General features: G+C 40.4%; 2 protein-coding genes across 2 annotated transcripts; both read right to left on the bottom strand.

Moving 5' to 3' along the window:
* Positions 1-2,438: 2,438 nt before the first annotated feature.
* On the bottom strand, positions 2,439-3,110 carry LOC128648073 (NIPA-like protein 3). The gene has a single exon (XM_053700747.1). It carries the CDS (start codon positions 3,108-3,110, stop codon positions 2,439-2,441), a length of 672 nt encoding a protein of 223 aa, XP_053556722.1.
* Positions 3,111-3,125: 15 nt separating this feature from the next.
* LOC128648074 (NIPA-like protein 3) lies at positions 3,126-3,614 on the bottom strand. The gene has a single exon (XM_053700748.1). It carries the CDS (start codon positions 3,612-3,614, stop codon positions 3,126-3,128), a length of 489 nt encoding a protein of 162 aa, XP_053556723.1.
* Between the last annotated feature and the right edge of the window lie 20,002 nt (positions 3,615-23,616).

The raw sequence follows: 23,616 nt of genomic DNA on the forward strand, positions 1-23,616 counted from the left end.
TTTGTATGTTTTTTTTTGTAGTATTTTTTAAACAGGTCTTGAGCTTCCCTAGATGCTTTAAATAGAACTGTCTATCAAATCCTTGGAATGGAGGAAGAGGTAAGGCATGTTATTTACCATCTCTTTTGGGTTAATCACTTTTTCTTTTATAAGGTAATAAGAGCCCATGAGCCATCACATGTGGAATTAAACTCCAGTCCATTTGGAGGAAGCAAAAAATACCCAACATACCAGGAGCCTTTAATCCCTCCCACTTCCCAGTACACCTTAGTCTTATTTGCCTCTATAGGAGAAGGTAGAAATCTGAAGTGGTCTTCAGGGGTTCTCAGACCTCAAAGAGCTGGGAATAAGAAAATGGAATGTAAAATGGCAGTGATAGTAGGAGTTTGTCACTAACCTGCTTCGGGTGTTGCTGGGAATTATCTTTCAGCCTCCTCCTGTTGACCTGCTTAAAATCTAACCAGGATGGGCTATTGTGCTGGATGCAGTTTTACTGCAGCTGGGTAAGAAAGGTGAAGCGAATTCTAACAGGTAGGTGAAGAGGAGCATTCACATAGCACACAGGCTATTGTTATGTTTATTGTTACACCTAGCCTGAGGACAATACACGCATAGGTTTTTCCCTATGACAGGTTTAGGGCACTTTATAATTTAGAGTCAGTCCTGGGTATTATCTCTTTACATTCTTTGTGTGGAGGCAATTTTTTGCTTTGGGAAACTGTTTGTGTTATAGGTGTGCTTGCTGAGAGACCATTATAGTTTAGGGTAGGTACCAGGAAGGTTACTTAGATGCTTCTCCTGATGTTAAGGAATATTTGAACTCAGAGAGTGCATATTTAAAGTTGGATTATCTGCACACTTTGCTGCAAGAAGTTTTCCTTATTCTGGGAGTTCCAAGAACCTGTTCCTACAGAAGAACTAAATTTTGCCTATATTACGAGTTTTGCATTATTTGCATTATGGCACTCTCCATAGCGCTGCCATTACTGAAATCATATTGGCTGATTTGAACAGCCAATAGGATTTCAGAAGCTCTCATCCTATTGGCTGATTTGAACAGCCAATAGGATTTCAGAAGCTCTCATCCTATTGGCTGATTTGAACAGCCAATAGAATTTCAGAAGCTCTCATCCTATTGGCTGATTTGAACAGCCAATAGGATTTCAGAAGCTCTCATACTATTGGCTGATTTGAATTTGAAGAATCAAATCAGCCAATAGGAATGCAAGGTATGCCATTTTAAAACAGGTACCTTGCATTCAACTTCAGTGAACGGCGGTGATTCTATGAAGAGGACGCTCTCTGCAGGATGTCATCGCCGTCCAGGATAGCTCCGCGCCGCCGGGATGAAGATAGAAGTCCCTGAGATGGATGAAGGTGTCGCCGCCTGGATGAAGACTTCTCGCCACCTGGATGAGGATGGATTACCGGACTTCAGGAAACGTCAGTAGATTTTATGGGGTTAGAGTTATTTTTTTTTTTATTTTTTTAAAGATTAGGGCTTTGGGCTTGTAAAAGAGCTGAATGCCCTTTTAAGGGCAGTGCAAGAGCTGAATGCCCTTTTAAGGGCAATGCCCATACAAATGCCCCTTTAGGGGCAATGGGTAGCTTAGGTTTTGTTTAGACTTAGGTTTTTTTATTTTGGGGGATTGGTTGTGTGGGGGGGGGTTTACTGTTGGGGGGACTTTGTATTTTTTTCCAGGTAAAAGAGCTGTTTAACTTAGGGAAATGCACTACAAAAGGCCCTTTTAATGGCTATTGGTAATTTTTTTTTTTTTTGAGGTCTACAAAGTAATTTAATCTCCCTTTGTGTTATTATAAAAAATTCAATACATTTTTTGAGATTTATCAATCTCTGAAGTTAGTGTGTGCGAATACTTTGTTAACTATTAAAACATATAACATAGTTTAACAGTATAGAATAATTATTTCAATAACCATAATGGATGAGTGGACTTTGCTGTGATAAAGGAGATAAAACCTTTTAAACTCTGTAGACATTTTGCTTCCAAATCATATTGTTGTATGACTAATGTGATTATATGTCTCCTGCATTAGTATTTACTAAAAAGGCTGCATCAAATAACATTGCAGATAAAAAGGAAGAATTATGTTCTGAAGAAACAAGAATAAATACTGGAATGTCTGTAACATTGTACATATCATTGTGAAACTGTGTTGTAATCTGGTGTTACAATTGTATAGCTGCATTATATGAGCGCTTCATTTCTGTATCTCACAACAATAGCATTTAATGGATTGCAGTTAAATATTTCCTAACAATTATATTCTAATTAATCAGCAATACTTGAGCTGGATAAATACACGGTAAATGTTCAGCCATGGACACAACCTTTATATTGGGCATTTGCCACAGCTTTGGAGTGACGGCACCTCTAATTAACTGTTTGTCCATTACATAAGTTAGAGCAAGGGGTCTATTCAGTCTTATTATGATCCAGCACTTTATAAGGACGAGAAGATGACGCTTCTTCTGGAACAACAGGAAGAGTGGCTGGAGCATATATTTCCGATAAGCTGTCATTGCTTTCTAGAGCCCCATATGAAAATGAGGTTCCAAAATCTGGCTGAATCGCTAAGCCATTGTCATACATGCTATGTAGTCCTGGCATAGAATTCATCGCAACGTAGGGTTCAAAAGATTTAGATTTTTTCCTGTTCCTCGTAATTAAGAAGACTCCAAGAAAAGCAATAAGACATCCTAGTGCACACATGGAAACATGAAGAACATTCTCTCCCCGGAAGTCTAAGTAAAATACTGCACCTGCAGATATAGCTATAGTTGTGAACAGGATGTAATTCACACTTGCAATCAGAGCAGAATCATATAGCTGAGAAGCTTGGGTCAAAAATGATGCTTGGGCAACAGCTGTAGCCACCATGCACACAACCATGATGTAGAAGATTGGATACCTTAACTGCATAGTGCCACGAATAGAGACAAAGATCATCCCAGCTAGTGCTTTGACAGTCACAACTGTTGTTGATCCTAATAGTGCAACCAACAAGAGGATAACAATAATGTAATTGGCATTCTTCTCTTTGTAGAAATACAGAAGGAAACAGAATGCTAAGATCTCCACCAACATGTAAAGCAAAAAAGGCTAGCTAACTAAATGCTTGACAATATTCTCCCCAGTCATCTTCTCGTGACTGTTGGGCCCAAACGTGATCAGCAAATAAGTTCCAGCAACAGTCAAACCACAGCTTAAGAATTCCTTAGGTTTCCATTTCTCCTTAATAAATATATTTCCTATGATTGTACTGGCTATAAGTGAGACAGCACTGAGAGGTGCAATAAGCGATAGGGGAGCAAAGGCGTAAGATGAGAACACTACTAATTCTCCCACAAGCTGCAGGAACAGCCCAAGCCACCATGTCTTTGTTTTGAAGTATGAACGAGGATCTTTGGAACCCGTTAGCCGGATAGGACTGTATTTCTGTAGGTTAAGAGCAATGCTGATTATAAGATGTCCAAATATGGCCAGTAGGGCACCAATCAGATTGTCCTTATATGAAAAATAATTATCAGCAGGTGCTGCTGCCGTGGTGACAGCGATCTCCTGTAACTGCAGGCTCTGATCTTTCTCCATCTTCTTCCCTTTGCTCTCCTTCTATATCATTTTTCAAAGATGTTTTAGACATGGAGTTTACACCTAACAATTGGAGAAATAAATCTCTTTTGTACCCATCTTCTTGCAGTCCTTGGTCAAGGTAACTGCTAAATCTAATATTATTTTCTCCAACATTGGTGTGTCCGGTCCACGGCGTCATCCTTACTTGTGGGATATTCTCTTCCCCAACAGGAAATGGCAAAGAGTCCCAGCAAAGCTGGTCACATGATCCCTCCTAGGCTCCGCCCACCCCAGTCATTCTCTTTGCCGTTGCACAGGCAACATCTCCACGGAGATGGTTAAGAGTTTTTTGGTGTTTAAATGTAGTTTTATTCTTCTATCAAGTGTTTGTTATTTTAAAATAGTGCTGGTATGTACTATTTACTCTGAAACAGAAAAGGATGAAGATTTCTGTTTGTAAGAGGAAGATGATTTTAGCAGACAGTAACTAAAATCGATTGCTGTTTCCACACAGGACTGTTGAGATGAAGTAACTTCAGTTGGGGGAAACAGTTAGCAGTCTTTTCTGCTTAAGGTATGACTAGCCATATTTCTAACAAGACCATGTAATGCTGGAAGGCTGTCATTTCCCCTCATGGGGACCGGTAAGCCATTTTCTTAGTTAAACATAAAAGAATAAAGGGCTTCAAAAAGGGCTTAAAAACTGGTAGACATTTTTCTGGGCTAAAACAATTGCTTTACTAGGCATATTATGCAGATTCTAACTAATTATTGGTATTATAATCTTGGGGAACGTTTAGAAAAACGGCAGGCACTGTGTTGGACACCTTTTTCAGATGGGGGCCTTTCTAGTTATAGACAGAGCCTCATTCTGGGACTGTATAGGGGTTAAATGTAAAAACGAGTCCGGTTCCGTTAATTTAAGGGTTAAAGCTCTGAAATTTGGTGTGCAATACTTTTAATGCTTTAAGACACTGTGGTGAAATTTTGGTGAATTTTGAACAATTCCTTCATACTTTTTCACATATTCAGTAATAAAGTGTTTTCAGTTTGAAATTTAAAGTGACAGTAACGGTTTTATTTTAAAACGTTTTTTGTGCTTTGTTGACAAGTTTAAGCCTGTTTAACATGTCTGTACCATCAGATAAGCTATGTTCTATATGTATGAAAGCCAATGTGTCTCCCCATTTAAATTTATGTGATAATTGTGCCATAGTGTCCAAACAAAGTAAGGACAGTAATGCAACAGATAATGATATTGCCCAAGATGATTCCTCAAATGAGGGGAGTAAACATGATACTACATCATCCCCTACTGTGTCTACACCAGTTATGCCCACACAGGAGGCCCCTAGTACATCTAGTGCGCCAATACTTATTACCATGCAACAATTAACGGCTGTAATGGATAACTCCATAGCAAATCTTTTATCCAAAATGCCTACTTATCAGAGAAAGCGCGATTGCTCTGTTTTAAACACTGAAGAGCAAGAGGACGCTGATTATAACTGTTCTGACATACCCTCACACCATTCTCAAGGGGCCATGAGGGAGGTTTTGTCTGATGGAGAAATTTCAGATTCAGGAAAAATTTCTCATCAAGCTGAACCTGATGTTGTGACATTTAAATTTAAATTAGAACATCTCCGCGCACTGCTTAAGGAGGTGTTATCTACTCTGGATGATTGTGACAATTTGGTCATTCCAGAGAAATTATGTAAGATGGACAAGTTCCTAGAGGTTCCGGTGCCCCCCGACGCTTTTCCTATACCCAAGCGGGTGGCGGACATAGTAAATAAAGAGTGGGAAAGGCCCGGCATACCTTTTGTCCCCCCCCCCTATATTTAAGAAATGATTTCCTATAGTCGACCCCAGAAAGGACTTATGGCAGACAGTCCCCAAGGTCGAGGGGGCGGTTTCTACTCTAAACAAACGCACTACTATTCCTATCGAAGATAGTTGTGCTTTCAAAGATCCTATGGATAAGAAATTAGAGGGTTTGCTTAAAAAGATTTTTGTACAGCAAGGTTACCTTCTACAACCAATTTCATGCATTGTTCCTGTCACTACGGCAGCGTGTTTCTGGTTCGAGGAACTAGAAAAATCGCTCAGTAAAGAATCTTCGTATGAGGAGGTTATGGACAGAGTTCAAGCACTTAAATTGGCTAACTCTTTTGTTTTAGATGCCGCTTTGCAGTTAGCTAGATTAGCGGCGAAAAATTCAGGGTTTGCTGTCGTGGCGCGCAGAGTGCTTTGGCTAAAGTCTTGGTCAGCGGATGTGTCTTCCAAGACAAAATTGCTTAACATTCCTTTCAAAGGTAAAACATTATTTGGACCTGATTTGAAATAGATTATTTCAGACATCACTGGGGGAAAGGGCCACGCCCTCCCACAGGATAGGTCTTTTAAGGCTAATAATAAGCCTAATTTTCGTCCCTTTCGCAGAAACGGACCAGTCTCTAATTCTGTATCCTCTAAGCAAGAGGGTAATACTTCACAACCCAAACCAGCCTGGAAACCAATGCAAGGCTGGGACAAGGGTAAGCAGGCCAAGAAGCCTACCACTGCTACCAAAACAGCATGAAGGGATAGCCCCCGATCCGGGACCGGATCTAGTGGGGGGCAGACTTTCTCTCTTTGCTCAGGCTTGGGCAAGAGATGTTCAGGATCCTTGGGCGCTAGAAATAGTTTCTCAAGGTTATCTCCTGGAATTCAAGGAACTACCCCCAAGGGGAAGGTTCCACAGGTCTCAATTATCTTCAAACCAAATAAAGAGACAGGCATTCTTACATTGTGTAGAAGACCTGTTAAAGATGGGAGTGATACATCCAGTTCCAATAAGAGAACAAGGAATGGGATTTTATTCCAATCTGTTCATAGTTCCCAAAAAAGAGGGAGCATTCAGACCAATTTTGGATCTAAAGATCCTAAACAAATTTCTCAGGGTACCATCGTTCAAAATGGAAACTATTCGAACGATCCTACCTACTATCCAGGAAAATCAATTTATGACTACCGTGGATTTAAAGGATGCGTACCTACATATTCCTATCCACAAGGAACATCATCAGTTCCTAAGGTTCGCTTTTCTGGACAAGCATTACCAGTTTGTGGCACTTCCATTTGGATTAGCCACTGCTCCAAGGATTTTCACAAAGGTACTAGGGTCCCTTCTAGCGGTTCTAAGACCAAGGGGCATTGCAGTAGTACCTTACTTGGACGACATCCTGATTCAAGCGTCGTCCCTGTCAAAAGCAAAGGCTCATACGGACATCGTCCTAGCCTTTCTCAGATCTCACGGATGGAAGGTGAACAAAGAAAAGAGTTCTCTGTCCCCGTCAACAAGAGTTCCCTTCTTGGGAACAATAATAGATTCCTTAGAAATGAGGATTTTTCTGACAGAGGTCAGAAAATCAAAACTTCTAAGCTCTTGTCAAGTACTTCATTCTGTTCCTCGTCCTTCCATAGCGCAGTGCATGGAAGTAATAGGATTGATGGTTGCAACAATGGACATAGTTCCTTTTGCACGAATTCATCTAAGACCATTACAACTGTGCATGCTCAGACAGTGGAATGGGGATTATACAGACTTGTCTCCGACGATTCAAGTAGATCAAAAGACCAGAGATTCACTCCGTTGGTGGCTGACCCTGGACAATCTGTCACAGGGAATGAGCTTCCGCAGACCAGAGTGGGTCATTGTCACGACCGACGCCAGCCTAGTGGGCTGGGGCGCGGTCTGGGAATCCCTGAAAGCTCAGGGTCTATGGTCTCGGGAAGAGTCTCTTCTCCCGATAAACATTCTGGAACTGAGAGCGATATTCAATGCTCTCAGAGCTTAGCCTCAACTAGCAAAGGCCAAATTCATAAGGTTTCAGTCAGACAACATGTCGACCGTTGCATATATCAATCATCAGGGGGGAACAAGGACTTCCCTGGCGATGAAAGAAGTGACCAAGATAATTCAATGGGCGGAGGATCACTCCTGCCACTTGTCTGCGATCCACATCCCAGGAGTGGAAAATTGGGAAGCGGATTTTCTGAGTCGTCAGACATTCTATCCGGGGGAGTGGGAACTCCATCCGGAAATCTTTGCCCAAATAACTCAATTATGGGGCATTCCAGACATGAATCTGATGGCGTCTCGTCAGAACTTCAAGGTTCCTTGCTACGGGTCCAGATCCAGGGATCCCAAGGCGACCCTAGTAGATGCACTAGTAGCACCTTGGACCTTCAACCTAGCTTATGTATTCCCACCGTTTCCTCTCATCCCCAGGCTGGTAGCCAGGATCAATCAGGAGAGGGCCTTGGTGATCTTGATAGCTCCTGCGTGGCCACGCAGGACTTGGTATGCAGACCTGGTGAATATGTCATCGGCTCCACCATGGAAGCTACCTTTGAGACAGGACCTTCTTGTTCAGGGTCCATTCGAACATCCGAATCTGGTTTCCCTCCAACTGACGGCTTGGAGATTGAACGCTTGATTTTATCAAAGCGTGGGTTTTCAGATTCTGTAATAGATACTCTGATTCAGGCTAGAAAGCCTGTAACTAGAAAAATTTACCATAAAATATGGAAAAAATATATCTGTTGGTGTGAATCTAAAGGATTCCCATGGAACAAGATAAAAATTCCTAAGATTCTATCCTTTCTACAAGAAGGTTTGGAGAAAGGATTATCTGCAAGTTCTCTGAAGGGACAGATCTCTGCTTTATCTGTTTTACTTCACAAAAGACTGGCAGCTGTGCCAGATGTTCAAGCATTTGTTCAGGCTCTGGTTAGGATCAAGCCTGTTTACAGACCTTTGACTCCTCCCTGGAGTCTAAATCTAGTTCTTTCAGTTCTTCAAGGGGTTCCGTTTGAACCCTTACATTCCGTAGATATTAAGTTATTATCTTGGAAAGTTTTGTTTTTGGTTGCAATTTCTTCTGCTAGAAGAGTTTCAGAGTTATCTGCTCTGCAGTGTTCTCCGCCCTATCTGGTGTTCCATGCAGATAAGGTGGTTTTGCGTACTAAGCCTGGTTTTCTTCCGAAAGTTGTTTCCAACAAAAATATTAACCAGGAGATAGTTGTACCTTCTTTGTGTCCGAATCCAGTTTCAAAGAAGGAACGTTTGTTACACAATTTGGACGTAGTCCGTGCTCTAAAATTCTATTTAGAGGCTACTAAAGATTTTAGACAAACATCTTCCTTGTTTGTTGTTTATTCTGGTAAAAGGAGAGGTCAAAAAGCGACTTCTACCTCTCTTTCCTTTTGGCTTAAAAGCATTATCCGATTGGCTTATGAGACTGCCGGACGGCAGCCTCCTGAAAGAATCACAGCTCACTCCACTAGGGGTGTGGCTTCCACATGGGCCTTCAAGAACGAGGCTTCTGTTGACCAGATATGTAAGGCAGCGACTTGGTCTTCACTGCACACTTTTGCCAAATTTTACAAATTTGATACTTTTGCTTCTTCGGAGGCTATTTTTGGGAGAAAGGTTTTGCAAGCCGTGGTGCCTTCCATTTAGGTGACCTGATTTGCTCCCTCCCTTCATCCGTGTCCTAAAGCTTTGGTATTGGTTCCCACAAGTAAGGATGACGCCGTGGACCGGACACACCAATGTTGGAGAAAACAGAATTTATGCTTACCTGATAAATTACTTTCTCCAACGGTGTGTCCGGTCCACGGCCCGCCCTGGTTTTTTAATCAGGTCTGATGAATTATTTTCTCTAACTACAGTCACCACGGTATCATATGGTTTCTCCTATATATATTTCCTCCTGTCCGTCGGTCGAATGACTGGGGTGGGCGGAGCCTAGGAGGGATCATGTGACCAGCTTTGCTGGGACTCTTTGCCATTTCCTGTTGGGGAAGAGAATATCCCACAAGTAAGGATGACGCCGTGGACCGGACACACCGTTGGAGAAAGTAATTTATCAGGTAAGCATAAATTCTGTTATTATTTCCAGGAAGACAATCTTCAAAATACAGTTCCACTTCCAGTTATCAAAATGATGCTGATTTCCTGTTCCGTTCATGTAGTAGCAGAAAGTACCGGCTATTGGTAGTTTATTGTAGGTTAGGGGGTGTTTTTATTTTGGGGGTGCTTTTTTTATTTTTTTAGGGCTATTAGATTGTGTAATTGTTTTTATTTTTGATAATTTCATTTACTATTTTTTGTAATCTTAGAGTTTTTTATTTTTCGTAATTTAGTGTTTATTATTTTTTGTAATGTTAGATTTTTTTAAATTTATTTTGTAGTATTAATATTTTTTTTACATTTTTAATTTGGGTTTTTAATTGGTATTTTTTTTAAATTTTATTAGAATAGTTATATTAGGTTAATTTATAGTTTAAACTTAGCTTTTTTTATTTCACAGGTAAGTTTTTATTTATTTTAAGATAGTTATATTGTAATTTTATTTTTAAGGTTAGGGGGTGTTAGGTTTAGGGTTTTGCGATGTGGGGTTAATAGGTTTAGTAGTTACGATGTGGGGGCGGGCGATTTAGTGGTTAATAGGTTTTATTTATTAGTTGCAATGTGGGGGGGGCAGTGGTTTAGGGATTAATAGCTTTATTTAGTGTTGGCGATGTGGGGTTAATACATTTATTATAGTATTAGCGATGCAGGAGGACGGCAGATTAGGGGTTAATAGGTTTATTTCATAGTCGCAATGTGGGTGGGCGGCAGATTAAGGGTTAATAAATTTAATATAGTGTTTGCGATGCGGGAAGGCTGCGGTGTAGGGGTTAATAGGTCAGATGGTGGAATGGATTGTGTCGGTATAGGCTGTAACACAAGCATTTTAGCTGGACTGCACAACATGTAATATGGTGCTATGGAAAATCATGCACTCATACATCATTTTTTTTGAGTGCAGAATGGATGTTGCGTTACAGGCTAAAATGCTTGCAGTATAGCTATACCGCCGCGACTCGTAATATGCTTTCCCGGGTCATTCTACGCGCAATGGCCAATTTTTCAGTAGTATAGCCGTACCACAAAACTCGTAATCTAGCCATTATTTAAGCCTCCTAAAACTTTGGAGTTTTTTTCTGAGTTCAAGAAGATGTTCCAATTCCTCACGCACATGTGGAATTTAGGGAATCTATTCCCAAAGTGATTGAAGCTATTGCTACGCTTGCTAAAAGTACTACTATCCCCTTAGAGAATAGTACCATGAACCAATGAGAAGGGACAAGCTACCGTGGGCGTAACCGAAGAAGATTACCAATGATTATATACAGGAAAGCTAAATGCAAGAGAGGACAGTTTTCCTTGATTTGCTTACACTGGTGATTGATAACTGGCGGCCATACTTGGGAACACAATCACTTAAGCAAGGAGCTGAAACTAACCTTGATCTATGCAATAACTTTTCTTCAAATGAGGTGATCTGAAAATATTTTGAATATATTGAACTACAAATTTGCTCAAACTGGTGATTTATGATTGTTCTAATTTTTTATATTTAAATCAAAGGTATTTAGTAATTATAACTAAACTGCAATTAGCAGATTTAAAAGAACAATTGTATTTTAACCTTGTATTTCATAGCCTGTGTATTTTAAAACTAATCCTTAGTGCTAAGTAATTTATCTTTGCAAATATATATATATATTTTAGAATTGTCTTAATTGTAGATAACTAAGAATTTATTTCAGCTTAGATAAACTGACATAGGAGTTGGTTGTTTGCACAAATAATATATACCATTTCTGATGTTTTAAATTGGAATTATATAGGATAAATTGTGGCTAAATAGCTGATTGTACTGTCTGGAGATTAGTGGCTCAGATACTGGTCTCATTGTGGTATTTTAAATGCAACTCTGATTTGAGAGACTATTGTGAATAAGGCAACTTTTATGATCTTTGCATAGCATATTTTAATAATTCAAACATGTATAGTATTGATTCATATCTGTTTTCTACAAATATATTTCAATGTGTCTATAAATATGAACTAATAAAAAGAACAGAAATTTTATATTAATTTTATGGTTTTGTATATGCATTATATTGGGGTTTAGTTTAAAGGATAATTATTAAACATATTGTATTATAACCCGGCCATATACTGACATATTATTTGGAGGGACTTTGCTATAGATATTATTAATATTTATCATATTGATATGATATATTTGTAGTAAATAGAAATTATTATTAGTGAAAAAAAATATATATACATTTTTTTTATTGAAATATTAATTTTCATATTTCGAAATTAATAATATTTTTTAAGATATAAATTTTTTTTGAAAAATTGAAATATTAATTTTCATATTTCAAGACTAATATTAATATTTTTGAAAATATTATTATTTTTTTTAATTAAAATATTGATTTTCATATTTCAAAACTAATATTAATATTTTTGAAAATATAGTTTTTTTTTAAACATTTAAATATTCATTTTCATATTTCAAGACTAATATTAATATTTTTGAAAATATAATTTTTGGCTTATTGGCCAAAATTGTATTAGCGTTTCAATTTAACCAATATAATAATGTCTGTAACCAGAAGTGAATCTGTACATAGTGTTGAAATGTATTCCACGACAATACCCCTTATTCGAGGCAAAATTCTTAAGATGGACATTATAGACAACATTAAAGAGAGGTTTAATATTGCGGGTGAATAAAATTATTATATGTATATGCTTGAAATTAAGGCTAAAAATATTGCTATTGATGATGAAAGGTGGAATGAAAAAAGTGAATTATTCCAAGAATTATTAAAAATGAATCAATGCAAAAATCCCAAAAAGCGAGACAAACTAATACTAAAATCTTGGCCCCTTGTAATATGCATTGTTGACGAAATGTCGCTTTACCTCATAGAAAAAGAATTGCAGATACAGGGGCTAGAAAATAATATTTGCTCCTCACGCAGATGCGAAGAGAATTTAAAATTAGCCGAAAATAAAATTGATGAGTTTGCCCAAGACATAGCCACCTTAGATAAGCATAACTTAAATTTACTAGCAAAAATACAAGAGTTAAATAAACAGCTTGCACAAAGCCAGAGAGAATTAGGTGATTTAAAAAGGTTGTATCGTCAAAATGAAAACCCCTCTATTAGCAGCGAGAATAATGCAGATAATTCTAACTCTCTTAGAGAATGCATCAGGGATGAAATGCAGAAATTTAGGGAAGAATGTAGACAAAGGACCCCTACTAGAAGTCACCACATGATATAAATTCAGGGAGCTGCTATAACTCAGCTGATGAGGGGGAGGGAAGCTCTAGTAGTGAGTCAGAGGGCAGAGCTAACTACCCAAATAGCCCACGTAGTACTAATGTACGTAGGGGGTCTCCCCATAATAAAAGGGCAAATAATTGACACTCCAACCCCAAAAATAAAACTCCTAGGAGATCCCAAGATACATCTAATAAGGTATATGACACCCCTAAAATAATTACCTTCTTAAAGAATGCAGTACCTAAGTTCTCCAACAAGGGAACCAACTCTATAATTGACCACTTAGAGACCTTTGAAAATGCTTTATCTATAATGAATGTTACAAGTGAGTAGTCAAAAATTTAATATTTCTGCCCTGGGTATTTGAAGGTAAATATCACAAATTCATTGCTTCACTAAAGGATATGAAGATTCATTCCTGGAATGAGACAAAACAACAGTGCAAAAAAGAATTCAGGCAACATTGCACTAAAACTGCAACGAAAATAGCTGTATACGGTTTAAAATGTAGTGCAAATCAAAGCCCTATAGAATTCCTTTCTTTACTGAAAAATGCGTACAGTATGGCTGAAGATAATCCCCTATTTGAATGCTTAGAATTTGTGAGTTTATTTTTTGAAGCACTACCCGCGTCCATCAAACTTAATTTAGCTAGAGATTTTGATGAGAACTGCTCATTGGAATGGCTGATCAAAGAGAGTACAAAGTTATAATCTATTCAGCAGTCCGGTGAACAGGGGGATAAAAGGGAGAGAAAGCCCAATCCTAAAGTAGGGTGTCACCTAGCCCCCTCAATTTGGAGTCTAAAAAGAAAACCTATGCGGTGGTGGCCCAAGGAAACAGGCCATCCCCACAAAGTTTTAACTCTGCCCCTCCCCCAACACGGGCTGATGCGCAGAGAGACTATACCCAAAATGGGGGGCATACCCAGGTAAATAATTACTCCCAAAGAGAAGAATACCCACAAGATAATAGGTATCCCCGCAAAGGTAGATACAATAAGTGGCGAAAATACTCTCAGGGTAACCAGACGCCCCAAGTAAATAGTGCTCCCCAAAATACTAACGCTGAACAAGTTGAACCCAAGGGGCAACCACACCAGGATAGAAACAGTGGCCCTGATTCTGAGGGGACCCAATGGTCCAGGAATCACTACTATGGGGCATCAAGAGATAGGCCCAGGGGTAGAGGTAACTTGTACAATCAAGTAGATCAGCTTAGTACCCAGCTAATTTGGTTGAGCGAACAATTCTCTAATATGAGTCAAGCGTTTACGGCTCAGCAACCTAACAATCCTTTTTTAGGGGTACAGCGAGTGGCCAGCAGTGGGCCACAGGCACAGTCATAAATACTGCAGTATCACCTGAAAGGGAGGGGAGAGATATACAAATAAAATGATAAATGTCAAAAATGGTACTAATGTTCTCTCCCCACAGACTGGAAACGGACGATTTAGCTGTGATGACGAGCAACCTCGGCCTGAAGCATTAACAAATCTCTTCCTTTGCAGCATTCTCTTAACCTTATTTCCACAGATGCAGTACACAAGAACCCAGTTAACCCTATCATAGAGGGGACCGGTAAGAGTGAAATCTCTTCTGCATCAGGTAACACGGCGGATTCAGGTAACACGCGGCGAAGCCCACAATTGTTTTACCACGCCAGTTTTATGTGTGAAATGGTAGAAACTGCAGGGAGATATTATGTATTAGCTGAGCTGCAGGATTCAGTCTCCAACCCTATCATGGGATTAACTGATACTGGGTCTCAGGCAACTATTTTATCCCACAAGTACTACACACAGCTAAATGAGCTAACACCCCACAAACCTAAAATAAAAGAATTTGATGGTTCTCTAATAGGAGTTGGGGGTGACTCTCTAAAAGTCTACGGTACAGCATGGTTAAAATTTAAACAGGGTCATAAGACACCCTGTCATTATAGTGGATCTGTCAACAACGTTTAATAATTGGTAGTCATCTCCTGAAGCGAATAAGCACCATAATTGATTGCATAAATAATGTAATTTGGTCACAAACGAAAAGGCCTATTAATTATGAGAAATCCTATATATCTTGCACCCGACATAACTGTCACATGGTGGAAGGGAAACCAGATGCTGTGGAGATTCATTTCAGGAATAACTCTGTACCTGAAATCACTATCCTACAGATAGATGATCAGACTCCTTTAAGTGGCTCTGATGGTAATACTTTTAAAATTTCACCTGGAAAGATAGCGAATATTTCCTTAGACGGCGATGTATTAACCATATCTCTCCACAAGGGGGGTCATAAAATCCCTAAGGGGGAAGGCCACACTCAATACCTCACAGGAGTTGAGAGAGTTAAAGAGGATCTATTTATCCCTATACAAGTGCATGGCCTTGGGAAAACCAAATATGCTAAATTGAACTTAAAACAGGAAGCTAGCTATATAAGTGAAGGCTTGTTAGCACAGATAGCTGAACCTAAAGTGATTAAATATCTTTCTCCCCAAGACCACTGTGTCCACGGCCTGGATGACAGGTTTGAAAGCTATAATATCACAGCTAAATGTTTTTTTTCTATCTCTATAGGTAATAAATCAGCAAAGCATCTGTTTTTAGTTTTAAATACTTCCCATAATAAAATATACATTGGCAATGATCTCTTACATAGATATGCCACACAAATAGATTTGATTAACTCTTGCCTCTGGAGCAGGTTAAAGGGGGACCCTGAAGTATTTCAGGATGAAAACGCAGCCCTGAAATCAAACCAGCAAATGCCATATGCTGTGAATATGCAGGTGTCTAACAATGTTATAATTCCTGCTGGGACTGATAAATTCCTTTTACCATTACAGGTAAAGAGAGGTCAGACATTAAAAACTTCTGAAACACTAATTTGCCTCTCCCATGGAATACAAAATCTGGGTATCACAATTACCTATACTCCTATGGTAAATATTGGAACTATTCCAATACATGTTATTGTGCATAACATGACCCCATAGGATATAACCTTATCCAAGGGAACTACCATAAGATATGTGCTGGAATCAAGTTATTACACTTTTGGATTCCAAAATAATATAATTGGGCGAATACCTGAAGGATACTTAACTGAAGAACAATTAATAGAACAATCCTTTGCATCTATGCCAGAGGGACTATTTACAATTCAGTCTATTTATCCCTTCAGCTCAGAGGAAGGCATCTGTAAAATTGAAGAAGCCTCTCTAGTATTTGATCAGCCGATCAAACAGCAAGAATACCCCAATTCCAAGAGTCATGGGGGCAATGTAAATTATAATCAAGGGGATCTCACCTCTAGATTGGAAGAAGCCTATGAAATATGACAGCCTGAAATCTTTCCAGGATTTCAGCAAATAGTCGAAGAGCAAATATCTTTAGCTAATGGCTGTTCCAGTGATGATGAACGCAGACAGCTACGATAACTCTTGATGGAGTACAAGGATATTTTTGCTAGGGATTCTTATAACTGTGGGACTACAGACTTGCACATTGCAAGAATACAAACAGATCCCAATGCACCACCTGGCTTTGTCAAACAATACAGACTTCCTTTAGCCTCATATGATTCTCTCGCAGAAATCATAAGGAACCTGGAAGAAAGGGGTATAATCCGACAGGTGCGTAGCTCTTAAAATAATCCTATTCTAGGTGTTCTTAAGCCCAATGGACATTGGCGTTTGTGTGCTGACTTAAGACAACTAAACAAACGAGTGTACATGTCTAGCTGGCCTGTACCATATATTGACCAGTGCCTAGCGCAGATGCAGGGATCCAAAATATTCACTGCCATTGATTGTGCACAGGGATATTGGACCATAAAGGTACATGAGGAGGACCAGTATAAGCTGGCATTCTCATTCCAAAAGGTCCAGTATGCATTTCAGAGACTTCCTTTTGGATACATAAATTCTGGACATGAATTTGCTGTATTCATGCATAAGGCTATGCCTGATGCACTGGAAAGGGTGATCTTATCTTATGTTGATGATGTTTTAATCAAAAGCACAGACTTTGAAAAACACATCGCAGAGCTTAAACATGTCCTAAGCCAACTTAAAAGGGCAGGTGTCAAATTATCCCTACAAAAAGCTCAATGGTGCCGCACGTGTAAACTTCTTGGGACATTAAGTTACTTCTGAGGGGCTAAATCCTCAGAAGAAAAAGGTGGAAGCTATAACAAATTCTAAAAACCCAACTAACTTAGAAGAATTGAGATCATTCCTGGGTATGACAAATTATTCTCTCAAATTCATTGATAATTATGCAGAATTAGCTAAACCACTACTAAAGAAGGATGTGAGATGGCACTGGAGTGAGTCTCAAGAGACAGTCATCAAGGAGCTGAAGAGAAAACTCACTCAAGCACCTTGCTTAGCGTACCCTGAAGGTGGTAAACCTTTCTTTTTAGAGACAGGTTACCCAGATATAAGCATGAGTGCTGTTTTATACCAAAAGCATGATAATTTAGGCAAATTCATTGCTTATGCAAGACAAAACTCTATCCCCAGTAGAAATAAAATTGAGCGATTGCGAAAACATAATTTATGCTTACCTGATAAATTCCTTTCTTCTGTTGTGTGATCAGTCCACGGGTCATCATTACTTCTGGGATATAACTCCTCCCCAACAGGAAATGCAAGATGATTCACCCAGCAGAGCTGCATATAGCTCCTCCCCTCTACGTCACTCCCAGTCATTCGACCAAGAATCAACGAGAAAGGAGAAACCAAGGGTGAAGTGGTGACTGGAGTATAATTTAAAAGATATTTACCTGCCTTAAAACAGGGCGGGCCGTGGACTGATCACACAACAGAAGAAAGGAATTTATCAGGTAAGCATAAATTATGTTTTCTTCTGTTATGTGTGATCAGTCCACGGGTCATCATTACTTCTGGGATACCAATACCAAAGCAAAAGTACACGGATGACGGGAGGGATAGGCAGGCTCATTATACAGAAGGAACCACTGCCTGAAGAACCTTTCTCCCAAAAATAGCCTCCGAAGAAGCAAAAGTGTCAAATTTGTAAAATTTGGAAAAAGTATGAAGCGAAGACCAAGTTGCAGCCTTGCAAATCTGTTCAACAGAGGCCTCATTCTTAAAGGCCCAAGTGGAAGCCACAGCTCTAGTAGAATGAGCTGTAATTCTTTCAGGAGGCTGCTGTCCAGCAGTCTCATAGGCTAAACGAATTATGCTACGAAGCCAGAAGGAGAGAGAGGTAGCCGAAGCCTTATGACCTCTCCTCTGACCAGAGTACACGACAAACAGGGAAGACGTTTGTCGAAAATCCTTAGTTGCCTGCAAGTAGAACTTGAGGGCACGAACTACATCCAGATTGTGTAGAAGACGTTCCTTCTTTGAAGAAGGATTTGGACACAAGGATGGAACAACAATCTCTTGATTGATATTCCTGTTAGTGACTACCTTAGGTAAGAACCCAGGTTTAGTACGCAGAACTACCTTGTCTGAGTGAAAAATCAGATAAGGAGAATCACAATGTAAGGCTGATAACTCAGAGACTCTTCGAGCCGAGGAAATAGCCATTAAAAACAGAACTTTCCAAGATAACAATTTTATATCAATGGAATGAAGGGGTTCAAACGGAACACCCTGTAAAACGTTAAGAACTAAGTTTAAACTCCATGGCGGAGCAACAGCTTTAAACACAGGCTTGATCCTAGCTAAAGCCTGGCAAAAGGCCTGGACGTCTGGATTTTCTGACAGACGCCTGTGTAACAAGATGGACAGAGCTGAGATCTGTCCCTTTAATGAGCTAGCCGATAAACCCTTTTCTAAACCTTCTTGTAGAAAGGACAATATCCTAGGAATCCTAACCTTACTCCAGGAGTAACCTTTGGATTCGCACCAGTATAGGTATTTACGCCATATCTTATGGTAAATCCTTCTGGTAACAGGCTTCCTAGCCTGTATCAGGGTATCAATAACCGACTCAGAAAAACCACGTTTTGATAAAATCAAGCGTTCAATTTCCAAGCAGTCAGCTTCAGAGAAGTTAGATTTTGATGTTTGAATGGACCCTGTATCAGAAGGTCCTGCCTTAGAGGTAGAGACCAAGGCGGACAGGATGACATGTCCACTAGATCTGCATACCAAGTCCTGCGTGGCCATGCAGGCGCTATTAGAATCACTGATGCTCTCTCCTGTTTGATTTTGGCAATCAATCGAGGAAGCAGCGGGAAGGGTGGAAACACATAAGCCATCCCGAAGTTCCAAGGTGCTGTCAAGGCATCTATCAGAACCGCTCCCGGATCCCTGGATCTGGACCCGTAGCGAGGAAGTTTGGCGTTCTGGCGAGACGCCATGAGATCTATCTCTGGTTTGCCCCAACGTCGAAGTATTTGGGCAAAGACCTCCGGATGAAGTTCCCACTCCCCCGGATGAAAAGTCTGGCGACTCAAGAAATCCGCCTCCCAGTTCTCCACTCCCGGGATGTGGATTGCTGACAGGTGGCAAGAGTGAGACTCTGCCCAGCGAATTATCTTTGATACTTCCATCATTGCTAGGGAGCTTCTTGTCCCTCCTTGATGGTTGATGTAAGCTACAGTCGTGATGTTGTCCGACTGAAACCTGATGAACCCCCGAGTTTTTAACTGGGGCCAAGCCAGAAGGGCATGGAGAACTGCTCTTAATTCCAGAATGTTTATTGGCAGGAGACTTTCCTCCTGATTCCATTGTCCCTGAGCCTTCAGAGAATTCCAGACAGCGCCCCAACCTAGTAGGCTGGCGTCTGTTGTTACAATTGTCCAGTCCGGCCTGCTGAATGGCATCCCCCTGGACAGATGTGGCCGAGAAAGCCACCATAGAAGAGAGTTTCTGGTCTCTTGATCCAGATTCAGAGTAGGGGACAAGTCTGAGTAATCCCCATTCCACTGACTCAGCATGCACAATTGCAGCGGTCTGAGATGTAGACGTGCAAAGGGTACTATGTCCATTGCTGCTACCATTAAGCCGATCACCTCCATGCATTGAGCTACTGACGGGAGTTGAATGGAATGAAGGACACGGCATGCATTTAGAAGCTTTGTTAATCTGTCTTCTGTCAGATAAATCTTCATTTCTACAGAATCTATAAGAGTCCCCAAGAATGGAACTCTTGTGAGAGGAAAAAGAGAACTCTTCTTTTCGTTCACTTTCCATCCATGCGACCCTAGAAATGCCAGAACTAACTCTGTATGAGACTTGGCAGTTTGAAAGCTTGAAGCTTGTATCAGAATGTCGTCTAGGTACGGAGCTACCGAAATTCCTCGCGGTCTTAGTACCGCCAGAAGGGCACCCAGAACCTTTGTGAAGATTCTTGGAGCCGTAGCCAATCCGAATGGAAGAGCTACAAACTGGTAATGCCTGTCTAAGAAGGCAAACCTTAGATACCGGTAATGATCTTTGTGAATCGGTATGTGAAGGTAAGCATCCTTTAAATCCACTGTGGTCATGTACTGACCCTTTTGGATCATGGGTAAGATTGTCCGAATAGTTTCCATTTTGAACGATGGAACTCTTAGGAATTTGTTTAGGATCTTTAAATCCAAGATTGGCCTGAATGTTCCCTCTTTTTTGGGAACCACAAACAGGTTTGAGTAAAACCCTTGTCCTTGTTCCGACCGCGGAACCGGATGGATCACTCCCATTAATAACAGATCTTGTACACAGCGTAGAAACGCTTCTTTCTTTATCTGGTTTGTTGACAACCTTGACAGATGAAATCTCCCTCTTGGGGGAGAGAATTTGAAGTCTAGAAGGTATCCCTGAGATATGATCTCTAGCGCCCAGGGATCCTGAACATCTCTTGCCCAAGCCTGGGCGAAGAGAGAGAGTCTGCCCCCCACTAGATCCGGTCCCGGATCGGGGGCCCTCGGTTCATGCTGTCTTTGGGGCAGCAGCAGGTTTCCTGGCCTGCTTGCCCTTGTTCCAGGACTGGTTAGGTTTCCAGCCTTGTCTGTAACGAGCAACAGCTCCTTCCTGTTTTGGTGCAGTGGAAGTTGATGCTGCTCCTGCTTTGAAATTCCGAAAGGGACGAAAATTAGACTGTCTAGCCTTAGCTTTGGCTTTGTCTTTGTCTTGAGGCAGGGCGTGGCCCTTACCTCCTGTAATGTCAGCGATAATTTCTTTCAAACCGGGCCCAAATAAAGTTTGCCCCTTGAAAGGTATATTAAGTAATTTGGACTTAGAAGTTACATCAGCTGACCAGGATTTTAGCCACAGCGCCCTACGTGCCTGAATGGCGAATCCTGAGTTCTTAGCCGTAAGTTTGGTTAAATGTACTACGGCCTCCGAAATGAATGAATTAGCTAGTTTAAGGACTCTAAGCCTGTCCGTAATGTCGTCCAGCGTAGCTGAACTAAGGTTCTCTTCCAGAGACTCAATCCAAAATGCTGCCGCAGCCGTAATCGGCGCGATGCATGCAAGGGGTTGCAATATAAAACCTTGTTGAACAAACATTTTCTTAAGGTAACCCTCTAATTTTTTATCCATTGGATCTGAAAAAGCACAGCTATCCTCCACCGGGATAGTGGTACGCTTAGCTAAAGTAGAAACTGCTCCCTCCACCTTAGGGACCGTTTGCCATAAGTCCCGTGTGGTGGCGTCTATTGGAAACATCTTTCTAAATATTGGAGGGGGTGAGAATGGCACACCGGGTCTATCCCACTCCTTAGTAACAATTTCAGTTAGTCTCTTAGGTATAGGAAAAACGTCAGTACTCGCCGGTACCGCAAAGTATTTATCCAACCTACACAATTTTTCTGGTATTGCAACAGTGTTACAATCATTAAGAGCCGCTAAAACCTCCCCTAGTAATACACGGAGGTTCTCCAATTTAAATTTAAAATTTGAAATATCTGAATCCAATCTGTTTGGATCAGAACCATCACCCACAGAATGAAGCTCTCCGTCCTCATGTTCTGCAAGCTGTGACGCAGTATCAGACATGGCCCTAGTATTATCAGCGCACTCTGTTCTCACCCCAGAGTGATCACGCTTGCCTCTTAGTTCTGGTAATTTAGCCAAAACTTCAGTCATAACAGTAGCCATATCTTGTAATGTTATCTGTAATGGCCGCCCAGATGTACTAGGCGCCATAATATCACGCACCTCCCGGGCGGGAGATGCAGGTACTGACACGTGAGGCGAGTTAGTCGGCATAACTCTCCCCTCGCTGTTTGGTGAAATTTGTTCAATTTGTACAGATTGGCTTTTATTTAAAGTAGCATCAATACAGTTGGTACATAAATTTCTATTGGGCTCCACCTTGGCATTGGAACAAATGACACAGATATCTTCCTCTGAATCAGACATGTTTAACACACTAGCAATAAACTTGCAACTTGGTTACAATCTTATTTAACAAAAACGTACTGTGCCTCAAAGAAGCACTAAACGATTAAATGACAGTTGAAATAATGAACTGAAAAACAGTTATAGCATCAATCCTTAAAAACAACACAACTTTTAGCAAAGGTTTGTTCCCATTAGTAAAGTAACAATAATTAAATTTGAAACATAAAAATTACAGAGCAACGTTTTTAATCACAGTCAATATATAAGTCTCACAGCTCTGCTGAGAGAATCTACCTCCCTCCAAAGAAGTTTGAAGACCCCTGAGATCTGTTAGAGATGAACCGGATCATGCAGGAAATACAAGAGTAACTGACTGGAATTTTTTGATGCGTAGCAAAGAGCGCCAAAAACGGCCCCTCCCCCTCACACACAGCAGTGAGAGAGAAACGAAACTGTCACAATTAAAACAAGCAACTGCCAAGTGGAAAAATAATGCCCAAATATTTATTCACTCAGTACCTCAGAAAATGCAAACGATTCTACATTCCAGCAAAAACGTTTAACATAATAAATACCTATTAAAAGGTTTAATGTACTTTTAACAGAGTAATTCCGGTGAAATACCATCCCCAGAATACTGAAGTGTAGAGTATACATACATGTCATTATAACGGTATGGCAGGATTTTCTCATCAATTCCATTCAGAAAATAAAAACTGCTACATACCTCAATGCAGATTCATCTGCCCGCTGTCCCCTGATCTGAAGCTTTTACCTCCCTCAGATGGCCGAGAAACAGCAATATGATCTTAACTACTCCGGTTAAAATCATAGTAAAAACTCTGGTAGATTCTTCTTCAAACTCTGCCAGAGAGGCAATAACACGCTCCGGTGCTATTGTAAAATAACAAACTTTTGATTGAAGTTATAAAAACTAAGTATAATCACCATAGTCCTCTCACACATCCTATCTAGTTGCTGGGTGCAAGAGAATGACTGGGAGTGACGTAGAGGGGAGGAGCTATATGCAGCTCTGCTGGGTGAATCCTCTTGCATTTCCTGTTGGGGAGGAGTTATATCCCAGAAGTAATGATGACCCGTGGACTGATCACACATAACAGAAGAAAAAGCCCTCTTATCTACTGTATGGGCTCTACAAAATTTCCGCAGCTTTATACAGGGCGAGAAAATTATTGTAGAAACGGTCCACCAGCCTTTGCTATACTTGCAAAGTGAGAGAATAAGAGATGGGAATTTGTCTAATAACCACATAACAGCGTGGACTCTTTCCTTACAAGGCTGGCCCTTAGAAATTCGCTACAAGCAGAATAAAAAGAATCCAGTCGCACAGGGGCTTGCTTAACTCCACGACTGTACTGCTAAAGATCCTGGGGAAGAATTATCAGAAGATGATTTCCTGGAGGAACAATTGCTTTCCCCATATAAAATGTACGAGGGCCATTGTCAAACATTACCTTGGGTATATGTTGATGGTTGTTCTTACCATGCCACTATT

Source organism: Bombina bombina, chromosome 2 (genome assembly GCF_027579735.1).
Source record: "Bombina bombina isolate aBomBom1 chromosome 2, aBomBom1.pri, whole genome shotgun sequence".
NCBI lineage: Eukaryota > Metazoa > Chordata > Amphibia > Anura > Bombinatoridae > Bombina > Bombina bombina.

What these genes read in the sequence shown, in the direction of transcription:
- LOC128648073 (XM_053700747.1), bottom strand. Translation starts at nt 3,110, where the DNA reads ATGTTGGTGGAGATCTTAGCATTCTGTTTCCTTCTGTATTTCTACAAA.
- LOC128648074 (XM_053700748.1), bottom strand. Translation starts at nt 3,614, where the DNA reads ATGGAGAAAGATCAGAGCCTGCAGTTACAGGAGATCGCTGTCACCACG.